Here is a 16,379-nt window from a genome sequence, read left to right on the forward strand (position 1 = left end):
AAGCCTTTGTCATTTTTTTAAAACAATTTTGAATGTTAAAGTTTCCAATTATGAATTTTATCTTCATAAGGCATTCTTTTACATCTTACAAGTTGAGACATTTTTTCCTTTTTTTTGGTGGTGGTGTTTTTTTTGTTTTTTTGCCGGGGGGGGGGTGTGGCAGGGTGTTAAAACACAAGAACCATATCATCATTTGTGTTCATGCTTCATAATGTTTTTGTTGAATTCTCATAGTCTTTCTTAGCACCTTTAGAGTCTTTAGTCTTCCCTTGTGCATAATGTAGCCATAATGGATTTTTATTTTCATGAAAGGAGACTTGAGGAATTTTAAGTGCTTAAGCATTGATCCTTTATGTTGTTCTCATCTTTTTCTACATCTATATTGAAAGTAAACTATAAAGCCATTGATTATAAACTTAATGAGAATACTCCGTGTACCTTCAGAAAGTTTAAGGTTATTTTAGAATCACAAGAGATGAATTAAGTATGATTATTTTTGAGTTGGTGTCTTTACATGTAAAGCTCCCACCAAGGAATTTTGGGCTAGACATTTTTTAAAAACAAAACTTTGGGGGTGAGAAGAACATTGAACTTGTTTAGCTTACATACATGATTTTAGACAATGCTATCATATGCTATCATCTAACGTTGAATGTGATAAAGCCATATGTTTAGGCTAGTTACATATAGATCCCTCTATATTTGTTAGTTCAATTGGAAGATAACTAATAAAGGTCCAGCTTCCATGCCGTAAAAAATTTTCAATTGGTTTCTACCTTGTGTGTGGATAGTTAGTATAAAAAGACTTATGTATAAGAGTAGTATTGAAATCAACCCCTACTTTTTGGAAGGGTTGACAAAATTGGCAAGTGTGGGAATTGGCCCAAAAATGCATTAATTTTGGATCCTCTACCCCTGCCATGTAGAAAAAGGCAATGTCTCTCAAATTACTGATGATGATGTCGTCATGCCCACAGAACTTGGGCGTACATTGGGTGTACATGTGAGGCTGGATATCAGATGGGCATGCATTTAAAGGCTAATTAAAATGAGGACACGACACGCACCACAATGATTTGCACATTTTTGAGCCCCTTGTGTAACCAACCTGATGGTGGATAGCGAAGCACTTGGTCTTGCTAACCTTAGACATCATGCCAAATGGATGCATGCCTAGAGTAAATGGCCCATTAATGTGATTGCTTTAAAAAGTATCACTCACCTGCACTATTTTGGGGTTGAGAGTTTGCATAGTGAAAAAATGGAATTTAATGAAATATTAGTAAATTTAATATATCGTGAGATTCTTGCAAAGCCCCCCTTTTTTTTTGAAAAATTATGTGGTTTGTGGGAAAGGTTACAAATAAAGTTGGCGTGCGCAAAAGTGGATGTCCGCCCGTGTCCGACAAGGCTCGCGTCAAGTAGCGGCTGGGCGTCCCACGTTTGGGGGCCGTGTGTGAAGAGATTGCGTATGGTGAGAGAGAGGAGAGAGAGCTGAGAGAGAGAGAGAGAGAGAGAGACCTGTAATTGGAGCTCAGGTGATGTGTTTTTTTCTCTTCTGCCGTGTAGAAATGCAGTTCTGTTGTTTGGGCTTACCTCTGTGGACAGGCTTGAAGGTTATCGTGTTGGTGTGTTTGCAGATCTAGGCTATGGCGGGCAAAGCTTTAGTTTTCCAGGTACTCTCCTCTCTCTCTCTCTCTCTGGCATCTCTCTCCTTTTTCTACCTCCTCCCTCTATTTCCTGCCCCGATGCCCACTTTTGTTATGACTGCCCTGATTATCACGGAGAACTCTAGTCAGCGAAGAGTTCCATCGCAATTCGGCCAGCAGGTTTGCCACTCATGGCGATGTCAAAGAAAAGTCCAGTATTCGACATCCTGCAACGATGAGAGCACGTATCAGCATATGGTACATAACAGAAGATCCATTGACAGTCAAAACCCTAAGATCAGATGGCCATGGCTATGGCGTAAGGTAGAAGAGTAGAATTAGCCTAAACCATTGAAAGACCTGAATACATAGAAATTAAAGCAAGCTGATGTTTCAAAGGGCACAGATAAAACCCCAGCTCTAAACCTAACCCTAAACTCTAGTAAAAACCCAGCTCTAACCCTAACCCTAAACTCTAGTAAAAATCCAAACAAACCTCAATTCCTCAGCCATGTACGTCCATATGTTGACTATGAAGCTGGCAGCAGGATAAATCTTCATTGGATTTCTCCTAGACTTGTGATTCCCTCATCCATACCCAGCTTGTGTTAGCATAGGCATTTTGTTTACTTGCAGTTGGCTGGATGATACGGGAGTGCTTACCCATATGAGAAGAACTGGAGGAGCTTGTTCCTTCCCAAAAGGAAGGGAATGCGATTGGACAAGGCCCCTGCAATGTGTATAGTTAATTTGTAGAGCCATTCATCCATTCATGATGTGTTCCTTTAGTTCCTGAGGATGACATTGAATGCATCAATGATCAAGACTTGTCAGGTCTGGAACTCGAGATGAGATTGAATGTGTCAGTGATCAAGACTCTTTGCATAATTGTATGGCCATACAATGCACTGAAGGTAGGTGATGTGTTCGTGAGACATGCACTCATCCAAGCTGGTACCAGCTCTTGTAAAGAATAGTGGTGATCAAGCTAGATGAATTTGAGTACGTATTAGCCACATTGGGATTCTTGTGAAGGAATGATCATTGCATCTGTGGTGTATTAGGAATGATCACACTATCTTTACCTCATATACTTACGTATTTATGTATGTGCAAGGTGAGCAGCATGGAATGAGGGATAACTGGTTGAAGACCAAATCCATGGGATTCAGTTTTTAAGGCTGAGAGAAAGTACACGTGACACCGTGCTGGGCTCCAAGTCCAGTGGCATGTGCCCCTCCCTCCTCTTTCAATTCTCCTTTTCTGTTTTCTGTTTCTTCTTTTTTAGAGTATTGGTTTTTTTCAAAGGAGTCAATCTATGGACAGGGTAACCTTGGCAGGTGTTCAAAATGGCACATATTTGTGGAAGAAGACTCTCGTAGTTCTCAAGTTGAAGAACTGCAGCCAAGTGTAAGCCAGTAGATTGGCCAAAATTTTGTAGATCTTATTGTTAGAATTGTGCATCTCAGTTTATTCATGGGGTTTGCCTATTTTATGGGCTCTTATCATTTTTCCTATCTTAGTAAGTTGTGGCAGTCGGCCAATTCACATATGCACTATAAAAGGGGTCTTCTCATATTCACTTGATGTAGTTCATTCCAAGCACAGTTCAACACTACTTGTTGGCTATTGCCATTGTAAAGCTTCAAGCTATTATAAAAGGTGATCTTGTCCACAAGCTCTCTCTCCTTTGCTCCCTCCTCTCTCTTGTTTTGTCTACGCTTCCGCTTGTGCATACTTGTTCTTCAGTCGACAACAGCTGAATGTGTTTTGTTCGCGTGTGGAGGTGCCCGACAAGCGGCTCTTTTTGGTCCTCTTCCTCCCCGGCTTCCCTCCCTCCGGTTGGGTGTTTTCGTGTGATTTGGTGGACTGTTTTGCTGCTGTTCATCCTCTTTCTTTCTCAGATTTGAGAGGCGTGCCTCACTTCGTTGTTGGAAAGTGGTTGAGAGGATGCTTGGAGTGCTGAGATTTGTGTACTTTGTTGCTGTGGATATGACTCCCTCTTGTACGAACAAGGATGACAAGTTGGACGGAACCAACTATGCCCATTGGAAATTGAATATGCGGATCTGGTTCATCCGCAAGGGTTTATGGGATATTGTTCAGGGCAGTGAGAAGATACCAAAGCGTCCTCTGAACTCTAGGAGATGGACCGAGGATCAAGAGGATGAATTCCTTGCGGAATTATAAGACTCGGAGAATTGTGATTCGAAGGCGCATTCAGTGCTTGTGTGGACCGTCACAAAGGAGGTCTCACTGGCCGTGCAAACTCTTACCAGTGCTCATCAAATATGATCCAAATTGGAGGATCTCTTTGCTCGAGATTCATCAATGAGGGCAGTTACTTTGCAAGGGCAACTCTACGGTTTGTTATGTCCTGTTGGCAGTTCTATCCTGTCCTTTCTCATGAAGGCCAAAGTTATCCATGACCAGTTACTGGCAATGTGTGCTACTTTGTCCTCTGCTCAGCTGGCTGCACTTATCCTCACCAAGCTTTCCCCGGAGTCATAGTCACAGGGAATGGGCATTTTTAGACTCGGGAATGTTGGGGATGGCAGCATCTTCCCGTTCCCATTCCCGTCCCATGTCACTCTATAGTCACAGGGAATGGCCATTCTCAATCTTTTCCGTCCCTGTTCCCCGTCCCCATTTCGCGTCCCATGTGATTATACCCAGAGTATGATGTGGTTTCTCGAGCTTTGCGGTGCCAGGTCACAACCACTCAGTTGGATTTTGATGACCTTAGTGTTGGAGGTGGCAATTCTCGTAGCTACTCTCAGGTTATTGCATGACTGGAAGTTGTGGTGGATTATCTTATATGCAAGAGAACGGGAAGTCGAAGAGCCATATATAGGGTGTGGTGGCACCTTGTCATAGATATCTCCTCCGACCGGGTTTTTGGGGGAAGCAACAGTTGGGAGATGGGAGTCGAGTCTCCGACGTTGCTCAGTGCCCTAGGGTGGTGTGTGTGCTGCTGCTGCGTGACTTTTGATGGAGAATGCACAGGCGTAAGCATAAACAGTAAAACTTATGAGAGAGTGCAAAGGAGATTAAGAGAGTTGGACAAGATCACCTTTTATAACAGCAATAAAGCTTTACAATGGCAATAGCTAGCAACTGAGTGTTGAACTTGTGCAAGGGAAGTGGATGATGAGTGAATATTGGGGGAACTTGTCATTAAGGATAAGAGCAGCCAGCTGAGAAGAGGACAAAGCAACACCCATAGCCAGTAACTGGTCATGGATAACCTTGGCCTTCATGAGAAAAGACTGCATGGAATTGCTTTCAGGGAGGAATAACAAGCCGTAGAGCTGTCCTTGCAAGATAACTGTCCTCATTGATGAATGTCTAGTAAAGAGATCCTCCAATTTAGACCATACGTGATGAGCACTTGGTGAGAGTTTGCACCGCTGGTGAGACCTCCTCTGTGATGGTCCGCACAAGCGCAGAATGCGCCTTCGAGTCCTGATTCTCCCAGTCTTGTAATTCCGCAACAAATTCATCCTCCCGATCCTCCTGAGTCCACCGCCTAGAGTTTTGAGGACGCTCGGGCTTCCTTTCAATGCCCTAAACAATGTCCGACAAACCCTTGTGGATGAACCAGATCCGCATTTGAAGCTTCCAATGAGCATGGCCTTTCAACTTGGCATCCTTGTTCGTACAAGGGGGAGCCATATCCACAGCAACAAAGAACAAATCTTATCTCTCAAACACTTCTCTCAAGTCTAAGTGCTAGGCTTCATTATGGCTGAGTCTGCCTGCATCTCCGGAGGTTTGATAGAAACTCAGTACGAAGGGCTTTGTGTGAATATATGCTCTTATATGTGTGTGTGTGTGTGAGAGCATATCTTGATACAGAGTTCTACACCCACTGTTGGGTTCATCTGAATGTACAACATCTAGCACATTCGTGCTCACATTTTTGTCGTGAAAATACATTCTTTGTTTGCTTTCTAAATTTACATGCTTCACATACTTTCTGCATATCTTCAACCTTAAACTTAGGCAGCCATGTCACAATTTCTTTAGTCTGCATAGACTTCATCCTTTGCACATTTACATGCCCAATTATCTTATGCCAAATGTCTGTATCTGCAACAACTCTTGAACTGTTTTGTAAACATTGCAGCACTCACTTTAGGCATATTTACATTCAATGTAAACATTATGCCCACTGTGTTGCCTTTTGCAACCAACTTGCACTTCTCTTTAAAGTCTTCTACATAATAGCCATCAGGGTTAACCTAACCTGCAAACCCTGCTCAATCATCTGGGCAACTGAAACCAGATTCTTTATAATATTTGAAACATGAAGTACATCTACAAGGTACTTCACCTTACCATCTTGCATAGACAATGACACATCTCCAACATGGGAAATCGGATGAGTAGTGCCATCCCCTGTTTCAACAAAACCTGGTCTTTCAAGACTCTTCATCTCCTTGAACCACTCTTCATCTCCTTGAACCACTCACCATGACTTGTCATGTGGTTTGAAGCACCTGAATCAACATACCATACATCAAGGTGAACCTTTGTCCCAAAAGATAATGTCTCCACAACTTCAGAGCATACACTACTGAGAATAACTCCAAGTCATGGACGGGATAATTTCTCTCATGTGTTCTAAGTTTTCGGGATTCATAGGCCACTACATGACCTTCCTGCACTCCATACTATGCATAATGGAGTTGATAGTTATGTAGTCTTGTGGGTTGACTACCATGAGTATATAACATGCACGTTCCTAAAAGGTGAAGTTGGGCATGTTTCTGGATTCATCTAGGTATATACTTCTCTCAAGTGCTTTCCAATGAAGCGAGGCACCAAGAACAATCAGCCCCCTCTCAAACCTGAGAGAGCAAGAGGTTGGACAGCAGCAAAACAGTCCAAGATCCACCGGGAACCTCCTACCGGAAGGGCAGGGACTCGTGGAGGAAGAAGACAATGTAGGGCCGCTTGTCTGGCAACACCAAATGCAAGGAACTCACCAAAAAATAGATGCCGGTGCAGAAAACACAGCCACAACTCTACCTCTTGCCTCTGTAGAAGAAAATGCAACCTGTAAGGGCTGGCCGACAGGAAACAACAGGGTGGCTGGACCTGTAAACGCAGCACAGTTGGGAAACGCAGCCATTGTTGTCTTGGATCTGCAGTCGGAAGAGTGATGGAGGAAAACGTACAGCAAAGAAAAGAAAGGTGGGCAGATTTGCAGAGCTTGGAGCAGCCTGGACCTAAGCGTATGATACCATGATGGAGAATGCACAGGTGGAAGCATGAACAGTAAAACTTATGAGAGAGTGCAAAGGAGATTGAGAGAGTTGGACAAGATCACCTTTTCTAATAGCAGGAAAGCTTTACAATGGCAATAGCCAGCAACTGAGTGTTGAACTTGTGCAAGGGAAGTGGATGATGAGTGAATATTGGGGGAACTCCTTATATAGTGCAAGAGAGACCTGACCAACTGCCTCTAGGGCTGGCCGACTGGCACTGGACAAAATAAATAGGAGAAAATACATAACATACTAAATAAATGGTAGATCCCCAAAACATTGAGATGCATGGATTCTAACAACTTTGACATGATATCAGAGCTCGGCGTGTGTGGTCCTGGGCGGTCCTAACCTCTATTTGATCAAGGTGCTTGAATTGAAGGAGGGTGTTGGAGGTGGCAATTCTCATAGCTACTCTCAGGTTATCACATGACTGGAAGTTGTGTGTCATGTGCACACACATGTACATGCTTATCTCAAGGCTAATCCTAGAGGCAACATGATAAAGACTCACTAGAAGACACAGATTTGGAGCATTGGTGTGCAAGTTATGGCAAGGGATGGACTGGAGTGGACAAGAAGACCTGTCGGCTGAGTGGAATGCATGAAGAGGCTGTCGGCTGCAGTAAAACAGGTCGGGTAACTTCAATGATGAAATTAGTGTCCAGATCCCCTCATCCTACAGGCACTAGACGATGTAGATGCAGGGACCACGAGGATGTCAGAGGACAGTGGGCCAGACAGTACAAGTTATGGGCAACACCTTCTGGACCTGGGAGCTAGACACCATCTCGTTATTTATAACGGGATGTCACAATGGCCAGAATCGAGAAGACTCACATGTTTCCCATCATCAGGAGGCAGCAGCACTGTGGACTACATATTGGGCTCGCGGGAGAGCACAGACCTGATAGACTCTTTCACTATCCCTACATGTCCCATTGGTGCGGACCATACTTATTTGGCTTTTTCTCTTAGGAGCTCTCTTGAGCTGCCACCCCCGACCACTCAGGCATCTCGTACCATCTTCCACTTTACCCGGGAGCTTGCAGACGTTTATGATTCAAAAGTACATGATGGCCTCTTTGGTATGGACCCTACAGCACCCATCGATGTATTGACGGCCCAGCTTTCACACATACTGCACACAGCAGCTAGCCACAGCTTTCCACACCATCTCCAGACAGGGAAGCCACCTAGATCCGGGGACATGCCCCAAAATAGATGGTATGATAATGAGTGCAGAGAGCTTCATCGACATCTCCGAGCCCAGATAGCGAAAGGGGAAATAACACAGCAGCAGGCCAGTAGCAGATGCGGTCTCTTACACGCCGTAAGCGACGCACATATGAGGAGGCTCAATACTGGGACATCTACCACATGCTCATGAGCAAAGATGCAGCCACTGCTTGGCGACGACTCAGAGAGCCACGGCCCCCCCACCCCGATAACTAATCCTCAACGCTGGCAGAGTTATGCAGAAGGGCTTTATGATGTTCCGCACCAGCCACTCATCCCTCGCCCCACCGAGACTCCACCGACCTCATCGGTTTTCTTTACTACCGATATGGTATCTCGAGCTATACATAGATTCCAACATGGGAGAGCTGAGGATCACACCGGCTTACAGGGTGAGCATTTCATTTATGCAACTGACACACTCTCTCCTTTTATTGCTTACCTCTTTAACAGGGCTCTGGTAGAAGGTTTCCCGGCTGAGTGGACGATGCACACTATTATACCGATCCACAAAGCTGGGGACATGTTGGACCCCGGTAATTACAGGACTATCATGATTGGTCATACCTTGGCCAAACTCTATGGGGCTATCCTGGAGGCAGAATTGAGCGCACACGCTGAGAGGGAGAGGCTTCGTGCCCCTAGTCAGGCAGGTTTTCGGCGACTATTGATCGCATTTTCACCCTGAGATGCCTGATTGACCAAACTCGGGCACGGAGACAGAGACTCTATTGCTGTTTTGTGGACTTCCGCAAAGCATTCGACACAGTCCCGAGAGAGCGCCTCTTCCACCGCTTACAGACACTGGGCATACCCCTTGACATGATGTGGGGGATTTACAGATTATATGAGCAAGTGTTTGGACGAGTTAGATGCCTAGGGGGACTATCAGATATGATTGCCTTCACCATTGGTGTGAAGCAGGGCTGCCCTCTCTCCACGACACTCTTTGGCTTATACATCGACGAAGCAGACTACATCATACACGGAGAAGGCTCTGGGATTGACATCTCAGGTACGACTGTACACATTCTATTATATGCTGATGATATCATTCTTGTGTCGGATACTTGGACAGGGCTACAAAGGCATCTACAGGCTGATTGCCTTTGCATCAAGCTTATGTCTTTGTTGTGTGGGCACATGTATATATGCCAAACACCCAAAGACTCTCATATGAGTCACCACTGGAATCCTGCCATTCCATGCCTCATAGGCAGTCATAGATTTCAAGGCTTTAATGAGGCAACAGGTTAAGCACATAATTGGCACACATAACCGTCTCAAGCCAAAACTTGCTAGGCAGATCCTTGCTTTTGAGCATGCAACGTGCCATCTCCATAAGTGTACGATTACGTCTCTCTGCAACTCCATTTTGCGCTGAGGAGTATAGGGGGTAGTACACTGATGAGAAATACCATGTAACTACATGCAAGCTATGAACTCATTTGACAAATATTCCCCCCCTCGATTTGTACCCAATGTGACAAGCTTGTGTCCACAAGCATTTTCAGCCATGGGACGGAAGTCTCTTAAAGCTGCAAAGGCACCTGACTTCGTTTTTAAACCATACACCCAACAAAACCCAGTGTAGTCATCAATGAACGTGATGAAGTACAAGTGTCCTCCAAAAGATGGAGCCCTCATGGGGCCACAAAGATCACTATGAACAAACTGTAATGGTTGGACAGCCCTCATAGCCCCATCTTTAGGAAAGAAATTCTTGTGCATCTTTCCAAGGATGCATCCCTCACATACATGCTTGAAGGGAACCTGCATAGGCGAAAGCTCATGCAGCATACCTTGCTTCTACAAGCGTACAAGAGATGGTAAGTTCAAGTGAACAAACCGAGCATGCCATAACTCAGTGTCACTCAACACACGGGAGGTGGATGCAAGCATAGCATCATGAGAATGAGTACTCCTATCATACATATCAAGCTTATACAAGCCACTGCATAATGTCCCAGAAAGCATAAGAGAAGCTGAATCTCTGCTGTCATACAGTGAGCAACAATGGCCAAAAACTGAACCTTAAACCCAGATAATGCAAGGACTGAAACAGAAATGAGATTCTTCTTAATGTCTGGTACATATAAAGTGTCACAAGGAGTAAAGCTATCCCCATTACAGTTTATACCTTTTGAGGGGGGTATCATGTTATCTCAGTGCAGATATGTTGAGCAGCTCCTTGAGCGTTTTCACATGGCAGATTGTAAACCTGTTTCTACTCCTATGGAACTAGGTCTAAAATTGTCACTTGAGCATGTTAGCGAGCCTTTTGATGTTGCCACCTATCAGCAAGCTATGGGATGCCTTATCTATTTATGCTCTACTCGTTTGGACATATAGTATGATGTTTCTCAGTTGAGCAGATTCATGCATTGTCCGAGCACTATGCATTGGCAAGCGTGTAAGCGTGTCTTTCGCTATCTTAAAGGCTTTGTAAACTTTGCCTTGTTTTATGGCAGTTCTTCTACACTATGCTTGCTTGCATTTACAGACAGTGATTGGGCAGGTTGCTATGACATACGAGTGTCAACGAGCGGTAATTGTTTTCTTCTTGGTGACTCATGCATGTCATGGCTTAGTAAGAAGCAACCTATAGTGGCCACTTCTAGTTGTGAAGCTGAATACAGGACAGCCTTTACAGCTACTGTGGAATGTGTTTGGTTACGATGCCTTCTAGCCGATCTTGGTGTTGGACAGCAGTCCCCTACCACCATTTACACTGACAGTCAGAGTGCTTTGGCAGTTGCACGAAACCCAGTATTTCATGCCCGCACAAAGCATATTGAGGTTCACTATCATTATGTAAGGGAAAGGCTCCATGGAGGAGAGATTTACTTGGCTTATGTGTCTACACATGCCAATATAGCAGATGGGTTTACAAAGCCTCTTTCAAGGGAAAAGTTTGAAGCTTTCCGCAAAGCTTTGAGCTTACAGCCTCTTCCAGGGTAGTCTGCTACACCCTGTCCCCGTTCACACCCCACTTGAGGGGGGTTTGTTGGTCATGACCACTCCCGGCTAGTTCAGGTATGAACATAGCTTACTCACAGGCACTTTTTCCCTGTGACTGGACACAGGTTTTTCCCCGTGTGAACACACGTGTGTTGGGCACTTTGTCCTAGGCTACTTTATGTACTCACATTGTACTTTCATATTATTATTGAGTACATCTTTTCCAGCACTCTTGAGCTTCACCAGTTCTTCTCTCTCTTGCACTTGTGTGTGTGTGTCTATGTGCAGGCTTCTTCCCCCATACCCAACAGTTTACATGTCTAGTATAAGCCTCCTGAGCTTTGGTAAGGCGCTCTTTAACTGACTCAATGATGGCTGAAAATGTTTCTGATGTCTTGTTGGCTTCCAAGAAGGATATATCATCTACGTGAGAAGGGATGAAAATCTTCAACCAAAGGTTGCCTCATAAGGAGTTCTACCAACGCTTGATGAGTGTGTGTCATTGAGAATTGTTTGCACCAACGGGCACTTCGCACTTCGATGCTTGAAGCACATCGAAAGCCAATTGGTTGTAAATCTTAGTTTGGCAATCGGTTTGAGGATGGAATGCATTGGACAATTGCAATTTGGTACCAAAGTTGTCAAACAGAGCTCACCAGAAGTGAGATTAAACTTCGGATCCCGATTTGAAGTAATGGGCTGTGGCAAACCACAGACTGGATACCAATGTCGGAGAAAGAGCCGGTCGATATCTTCTACTGTGGCCATCTTTTTGCATGGTATAAGCATACAAAATTTATTGAATCTATCAACTATCGTCTTGCAAATCAGGGATTAGCTTCGGATCAGCCATGTCCATGTGCTTGCACATTAATGGCCTTCAAAGACTGACTCTTGACACACCACATAGTGGGGATCAGATGAACTACAATGAACACTGGCATTGCCTTTTATAGGCTCTTGGAGGATTAAATCAATTGGCCAACCTACTGTCGGCCAATTCCATGGATACCAATAAATATATATGCTGCCCTCATCAGGTGAATGTTGAATTGTTGGCCGACAAGGTCCTAGTCCCTACACAAGCCTCCTCATGCGAGTGACAGCTGCTACAGCTCAGATCCTAATGTTTTATATGCTGCAAATGAGTGATTAGCTTTGGATCAGCCTTGTCCATGTGCATGCGCATGACAAGTTGCTAGCAAGTGCTAATGCTGGAGTTGCATGGCTTCCCAATTGAGCTTATGTTGATACTCCAACGCGGCGCGTTCTACATGGGGTCAGTCTTCAGTCTCCCTACGTATGGCTTCCTCTATTTGTTGCTCCTCGGCAAGTTCCCATCTTCTTTGTTGCTCCATGAGAAGAAGCATGTGTTGAAAATTTTGGGGACCTTGCTCTATAGGCTGTTCTTTAGGTTGCTCTATCTTTTCTTTTGCTTCTTTTGCTTGTTGTAGTTGTAGCGTGAGTAACCTGTTTTTCTCCATTAGTAGGATCATCTTCACACGAGTGTGAAAGAACTAAGGCTTTGATATCAATGTAACTCCGAGTGGGGGCAAGGGTTTCACAAAATACTTGGCCATTAATGCAATTTTAAATTGTCCACAACCTTAAACATATGCCACTTAATTCCACCAAACTATAAAAGAGAGATGTGCACATATGACACCATAACGGTCGGAATTGATCGACCCTATATTCCCCCCTCCCCCCCTCCCCCCCCCCCCCCCCCCTTGGACTATTTTATTGCCAAGAATATGTATATTCTGTGTGGATAGTGATAGGCCTCGCAAGGTTCACGACTTACAAGAGACGAAATGATAATACTAATGCAATGGTACGTGAGCTCCCACGGAGAGGTACTGGTCAACATGGCTTATCCAATAGCCCACATAGCTGTCCATAAACCCATATGGTTGAATCATAAGCCCATAAAGCTATCCATAAATCCATATGGCTGAATCATAAGCCTATAAATCTGTCCATAAGCCAATATGGCTGAGATACACTACCTCTTGGCAATAGCAAGTGCCCAATGGCTCAAATACATGCCCAATTGCTGTAACAAGTGTCCAGGATGAGCATACTACTGTAAAAGAGCTCCAATGGTGATGTTACTTGCATCGGTGGTTAGCATGGATCATCCCATGAGGCAAGCACTAAACAAGGGGCAGGGGCCTCTGTTAAAGCAACCTTGAGGTCTTTGAAAGCCTGCAGCCCATGCGGAGTCATGTGGATGCGTTGCCTACGAGTCTTGACACCCTTGAGCAGATCTATGAGAGTTGCCGAAAGGTCTAAATACTTGTTGATGTGGGTGGAATATGCTAGGCAAATTCCCACAAATGACTGTGCATCAATGCTGTTTTCGGAATCTCCCAATTAAGGATTTCTGCCACTTTGGCGGGATCTAATCAGATGCCATTGGCACTGAACCTCGAACAAATAGAACTCTGATTTCTTTTCTTTTCATTGGCATAAAGCTCGTTGTTTTCCAACAATTTCATGGTTGCTTTCTTTTGATATCATGCAAGTGTGTTTTGTTTTTCTCAGCAACCTCATTTGGGACATTTACAGTGTGGGGTGAGGTCTGGAATGTGTATCTCATTCTTTTAAGCCACGTATCTTTTACTGCAGGACATTTCCAGGGCTTAATGCTAATCATATGCGGCATCAATAGTTAGCTGAATAGCACATCCTTGCGTTTTGTTCTGGACTAGGGTTTTCAGTGGGCTGCCCTCAGTTTAGATTTTCGCCTTTCATCCTTCTAAAAGGCAAGATGGAAGACCCTGCAAAGATGGAGTTGCGGCACTGGGCTAACTTTGACCAAACATATCTAAAGGACTTTTTTAGGGATCAATCAACTACAAAGCTAACAGAAGTTGTGGCTGAAAGGGATGCTGCGTTTGCCGAGCGGGACAAAGCCATAGCAGAGAAGAAGAGTGCATATGCTGAACGTGATGCAGCTTTGCTGCAGAGAGATTTAGCCTATGCAGATAGAAACACAGCATGGATGGAGCGTGATAGTGCCATAACAGCCCTCACCATGATACGAGCCAATGAAAATGACTCAGAAAGTGCTGCAAAGCTCATGCAGATGGTCAACTTTGCAGCAAACCGCCTTCCTGTGGGGTCCAATTTACTGTGTTTGCCAAGTACTGTTAACGAGATGGAAAATACTCATACAGAAGCCAAGCCCCCACAGAAGCAAGGAAAGCAACAGGTTAAGAAAGCAAAAAATGAGACTCCCAAGAAACGGAAAGCTAGTGGGACGGCAAGCCAGGATAAGAAAGGATCCAAGTCTTCAAAGAGGAAACGGAAGCAGCAAGCTCAGCAGGATGGACCAGCTAAAACAGAGAAAATTAAGCAGGAGGATGTCTCCAAAAGTATAGTTGCTTATGTGGCTCCATATGATTTGTCTTCCACTCCTGTTCCTCTCTGCTCGTGTACCGGAACCAACCAGCAGTGTTACAGGTGGGGTAGTGGGGGCTGGCAATCAGCTTGCTGCACCAATTTTCTCTCAGTATACCCTCTCCCTGTGAATCAGACCAAACGCGGTTCTCGAGTTGCAGGTCGTAAAATGAGTGGTGGGGCATTCAAGAAGCTCTTGGAAAGGTTAGCAGGAGCTGGTGTAGATGTTACAAAACCTATTGACTTGAAGAATCACTGGGCAAAACATGGTACTAATAGATATGTCACCATTAAGTAAAGTGGCTATTTCTGCCACTGGAGTTGTAGTTGATCAATGAGGTGGTCTATTAGAGGAGCAGCTGAAGCCATTCCATGGCACTCTTACTTAGCTTCTTTATGTTTGTTGGTGTCTTAGTAGGGATTGATAACTGTTGGATATTTTGATCTCTTACTGTTAATCAGAACGGGGCATGACCCCCTGCTATGAAAGTATTTGTTCGCAGATCTACCCATCTAAAAGTCTAGTGTAAAAATTATCTTCGTTTTTGAGCTGTTCTTTTCAACAGAAATTTGACTGCTATTCAAAACTGTAGTGCTGAGCAGTCTAGCTTAGAAAGATTGATGCATTGCTTTGATTTTTGGTGCTTTTACCTTGTATCCTCTCTCTCTCTCTCTCTCTCTCTCGCACACCTGCAGGCACGTATTTCTACATGAGTTTCCAATGCATCCATACCATACAGATGCCTCATTTCAGCTGAGCACATATTTACAGACCTTCCAGTTTGGAACTACAGCATAGGGTAGAAAATGATGCCATGGCTGGTTCTGTCTTCATTGATGCATTTAAAATCACAAGGGGTCAAAAATTGTTGATGGTATACCAAGACTATGAGGTGGATGATGGGGAGTATCCATTGAGTTGGAAATTGAAATGAGTTACGAGAGAGAACATTTGGCACATCCATAGGACATGAATATATCTAGAGGCACTCCTGATCAAAATGTGCTTATATTGAGATAGTTGTCTTAGTGAGGGCAGATGGTTTTATTAGGATGTTTAGTCACCTAGGGATTCATGATGCATGCACTAGGGATCTCCATGAGCCAGCTATGGGGGTGATCATGCTAACTCCATATTGAGGTAGGGGGACGTGTGCCATCCACACGTGTGAACTGATGTTTTGCAAATATACACACGTGAGGTTCAGATTGAGCAAGCTATCCTTTGATGCCCGACGTATTGTGAGACGAAGTCTTTTTTAATGTCTATTTTAGAGGTGGTTTTGGCCCTCTTTGTCAAGTGACAGAGTGTGGGTGTAAAAGGGTAAGAGTGAGAGCCAGGGGGTCATATATATAGAGAGAACATGTTGATGCCACTCTTTTTGCATGAGATACGATGATGTTGAAACCAACTTGAGGGGACAAAGGAGCCGAAAGGACCATGACAAGAGTCAAAGTGAGACTTATCACCATTCTTCCAGAGCATTGGACAATGCCAAGCTAGTGAGCTGAGTGAGAAAAGAGGAGATTGAAGGGAACTAAATGAGCACACACATTGAGTGACCTAGCCATGGAGTTTGCTTTGTGACCTCTAAACAATTTGCTGCAGCTAGATGCCCTCAAATGACACTATACATAAGAGGCCTAAAGCACAACACAGAGGATCAACCACTAGGTGGTGTCACAAGCACTTTCCTCCCTTGCCATTTTTTTATATTACGGAAATTTACAAGTTTGGACCCCATCACGTTTTTCACAAGATGAGGTCTTGAGATGGCTATATAATCATGTCAAGCTTTCACAGCACTTCCCTCATTTTTTTATCTTATGGAAATCTACGAGTTTGGACCCT

The 16,379-nt window shown here is 44.2% G+C and overlaps 1 protein-coding gene across 13 annotated transcripts; it reads left to right on the forward strand.

The window, feature by feature from the left end:
• The first annotated feature begins 1,430 nt into the window (after positions 1 to 1,430).
• LOC147617298 (uncharacterized) lies at positions 1,431 to 15,019 on the forward strand. 13 transcript variants are annotated; one of them, XM_086776932.1, is made up of 5 exons: positions 1,440 to 1,538; positions 1,641 to 1,676; positions 2,775 to 2,876; positions 2,990 to 3,059; positions 13,754 to 15,019. In XM_086776932.1, the coding sequence occupies exon 5, from the start codon at positions 13,896 to 13,898 to the stop codon at positions 14,823 to 14,825; it is 930 nt and encodes a 309-aa protein (XP_086633058.1). In that variant the 5' UTR covers positions 1,440 to 1,538; positions 1,641 to 1,676; positions 2,775 to 2,876; positions 2,990 to 3,059; positions 13,754 to 13,895; the 3' UTR covers positions 14,826 to 15,019. The 13 variants fall into 13 exon arrangements, with proteins under 13 accessions (XP_086633061.1, XP_086633058.1, XP_086633056.1 ...); XM_086776930.1 differs by lacking the exon at positions 1,440 to 1,538 and having other exon boundaries at positions 1,545 to 1,676; XM_086776936.1 differs by lacking the exon at positions 1,440 to 1,538 and having other exon boundaries at positions 1,545 to 1,676; positions 13,765 to 15,019.
• The last annotated feature ends 1,360 nt before the right edge of the window (positions 15,020 to 16,379 follow it).

This window comes from Cibotium barometz, chromosome 37 (assembly GCF_041138505.1).
Source record: "Cibotium barometz isolate CiBa-2024 chromosome 37, ASM4113850v1, whole genome shotgun sequence".
Classification (NCBI taxonomy): domain Eukaryota; kingdom Viridiplantae; phylum Streptophyta; class Polypodiopsida; order Cyatheales; family Cibotiaceae; genus Cibotium; species Cibotium barometz.

Coding starts and splice junctions, on each gene's coding strand:
- LOC147617298 (XM_086776935.1), top strand. CDS start 13,896: ATGGAAGACCCTGCAAAGATGGAGTTGCGGCACTGGGCTAACTTTGAC.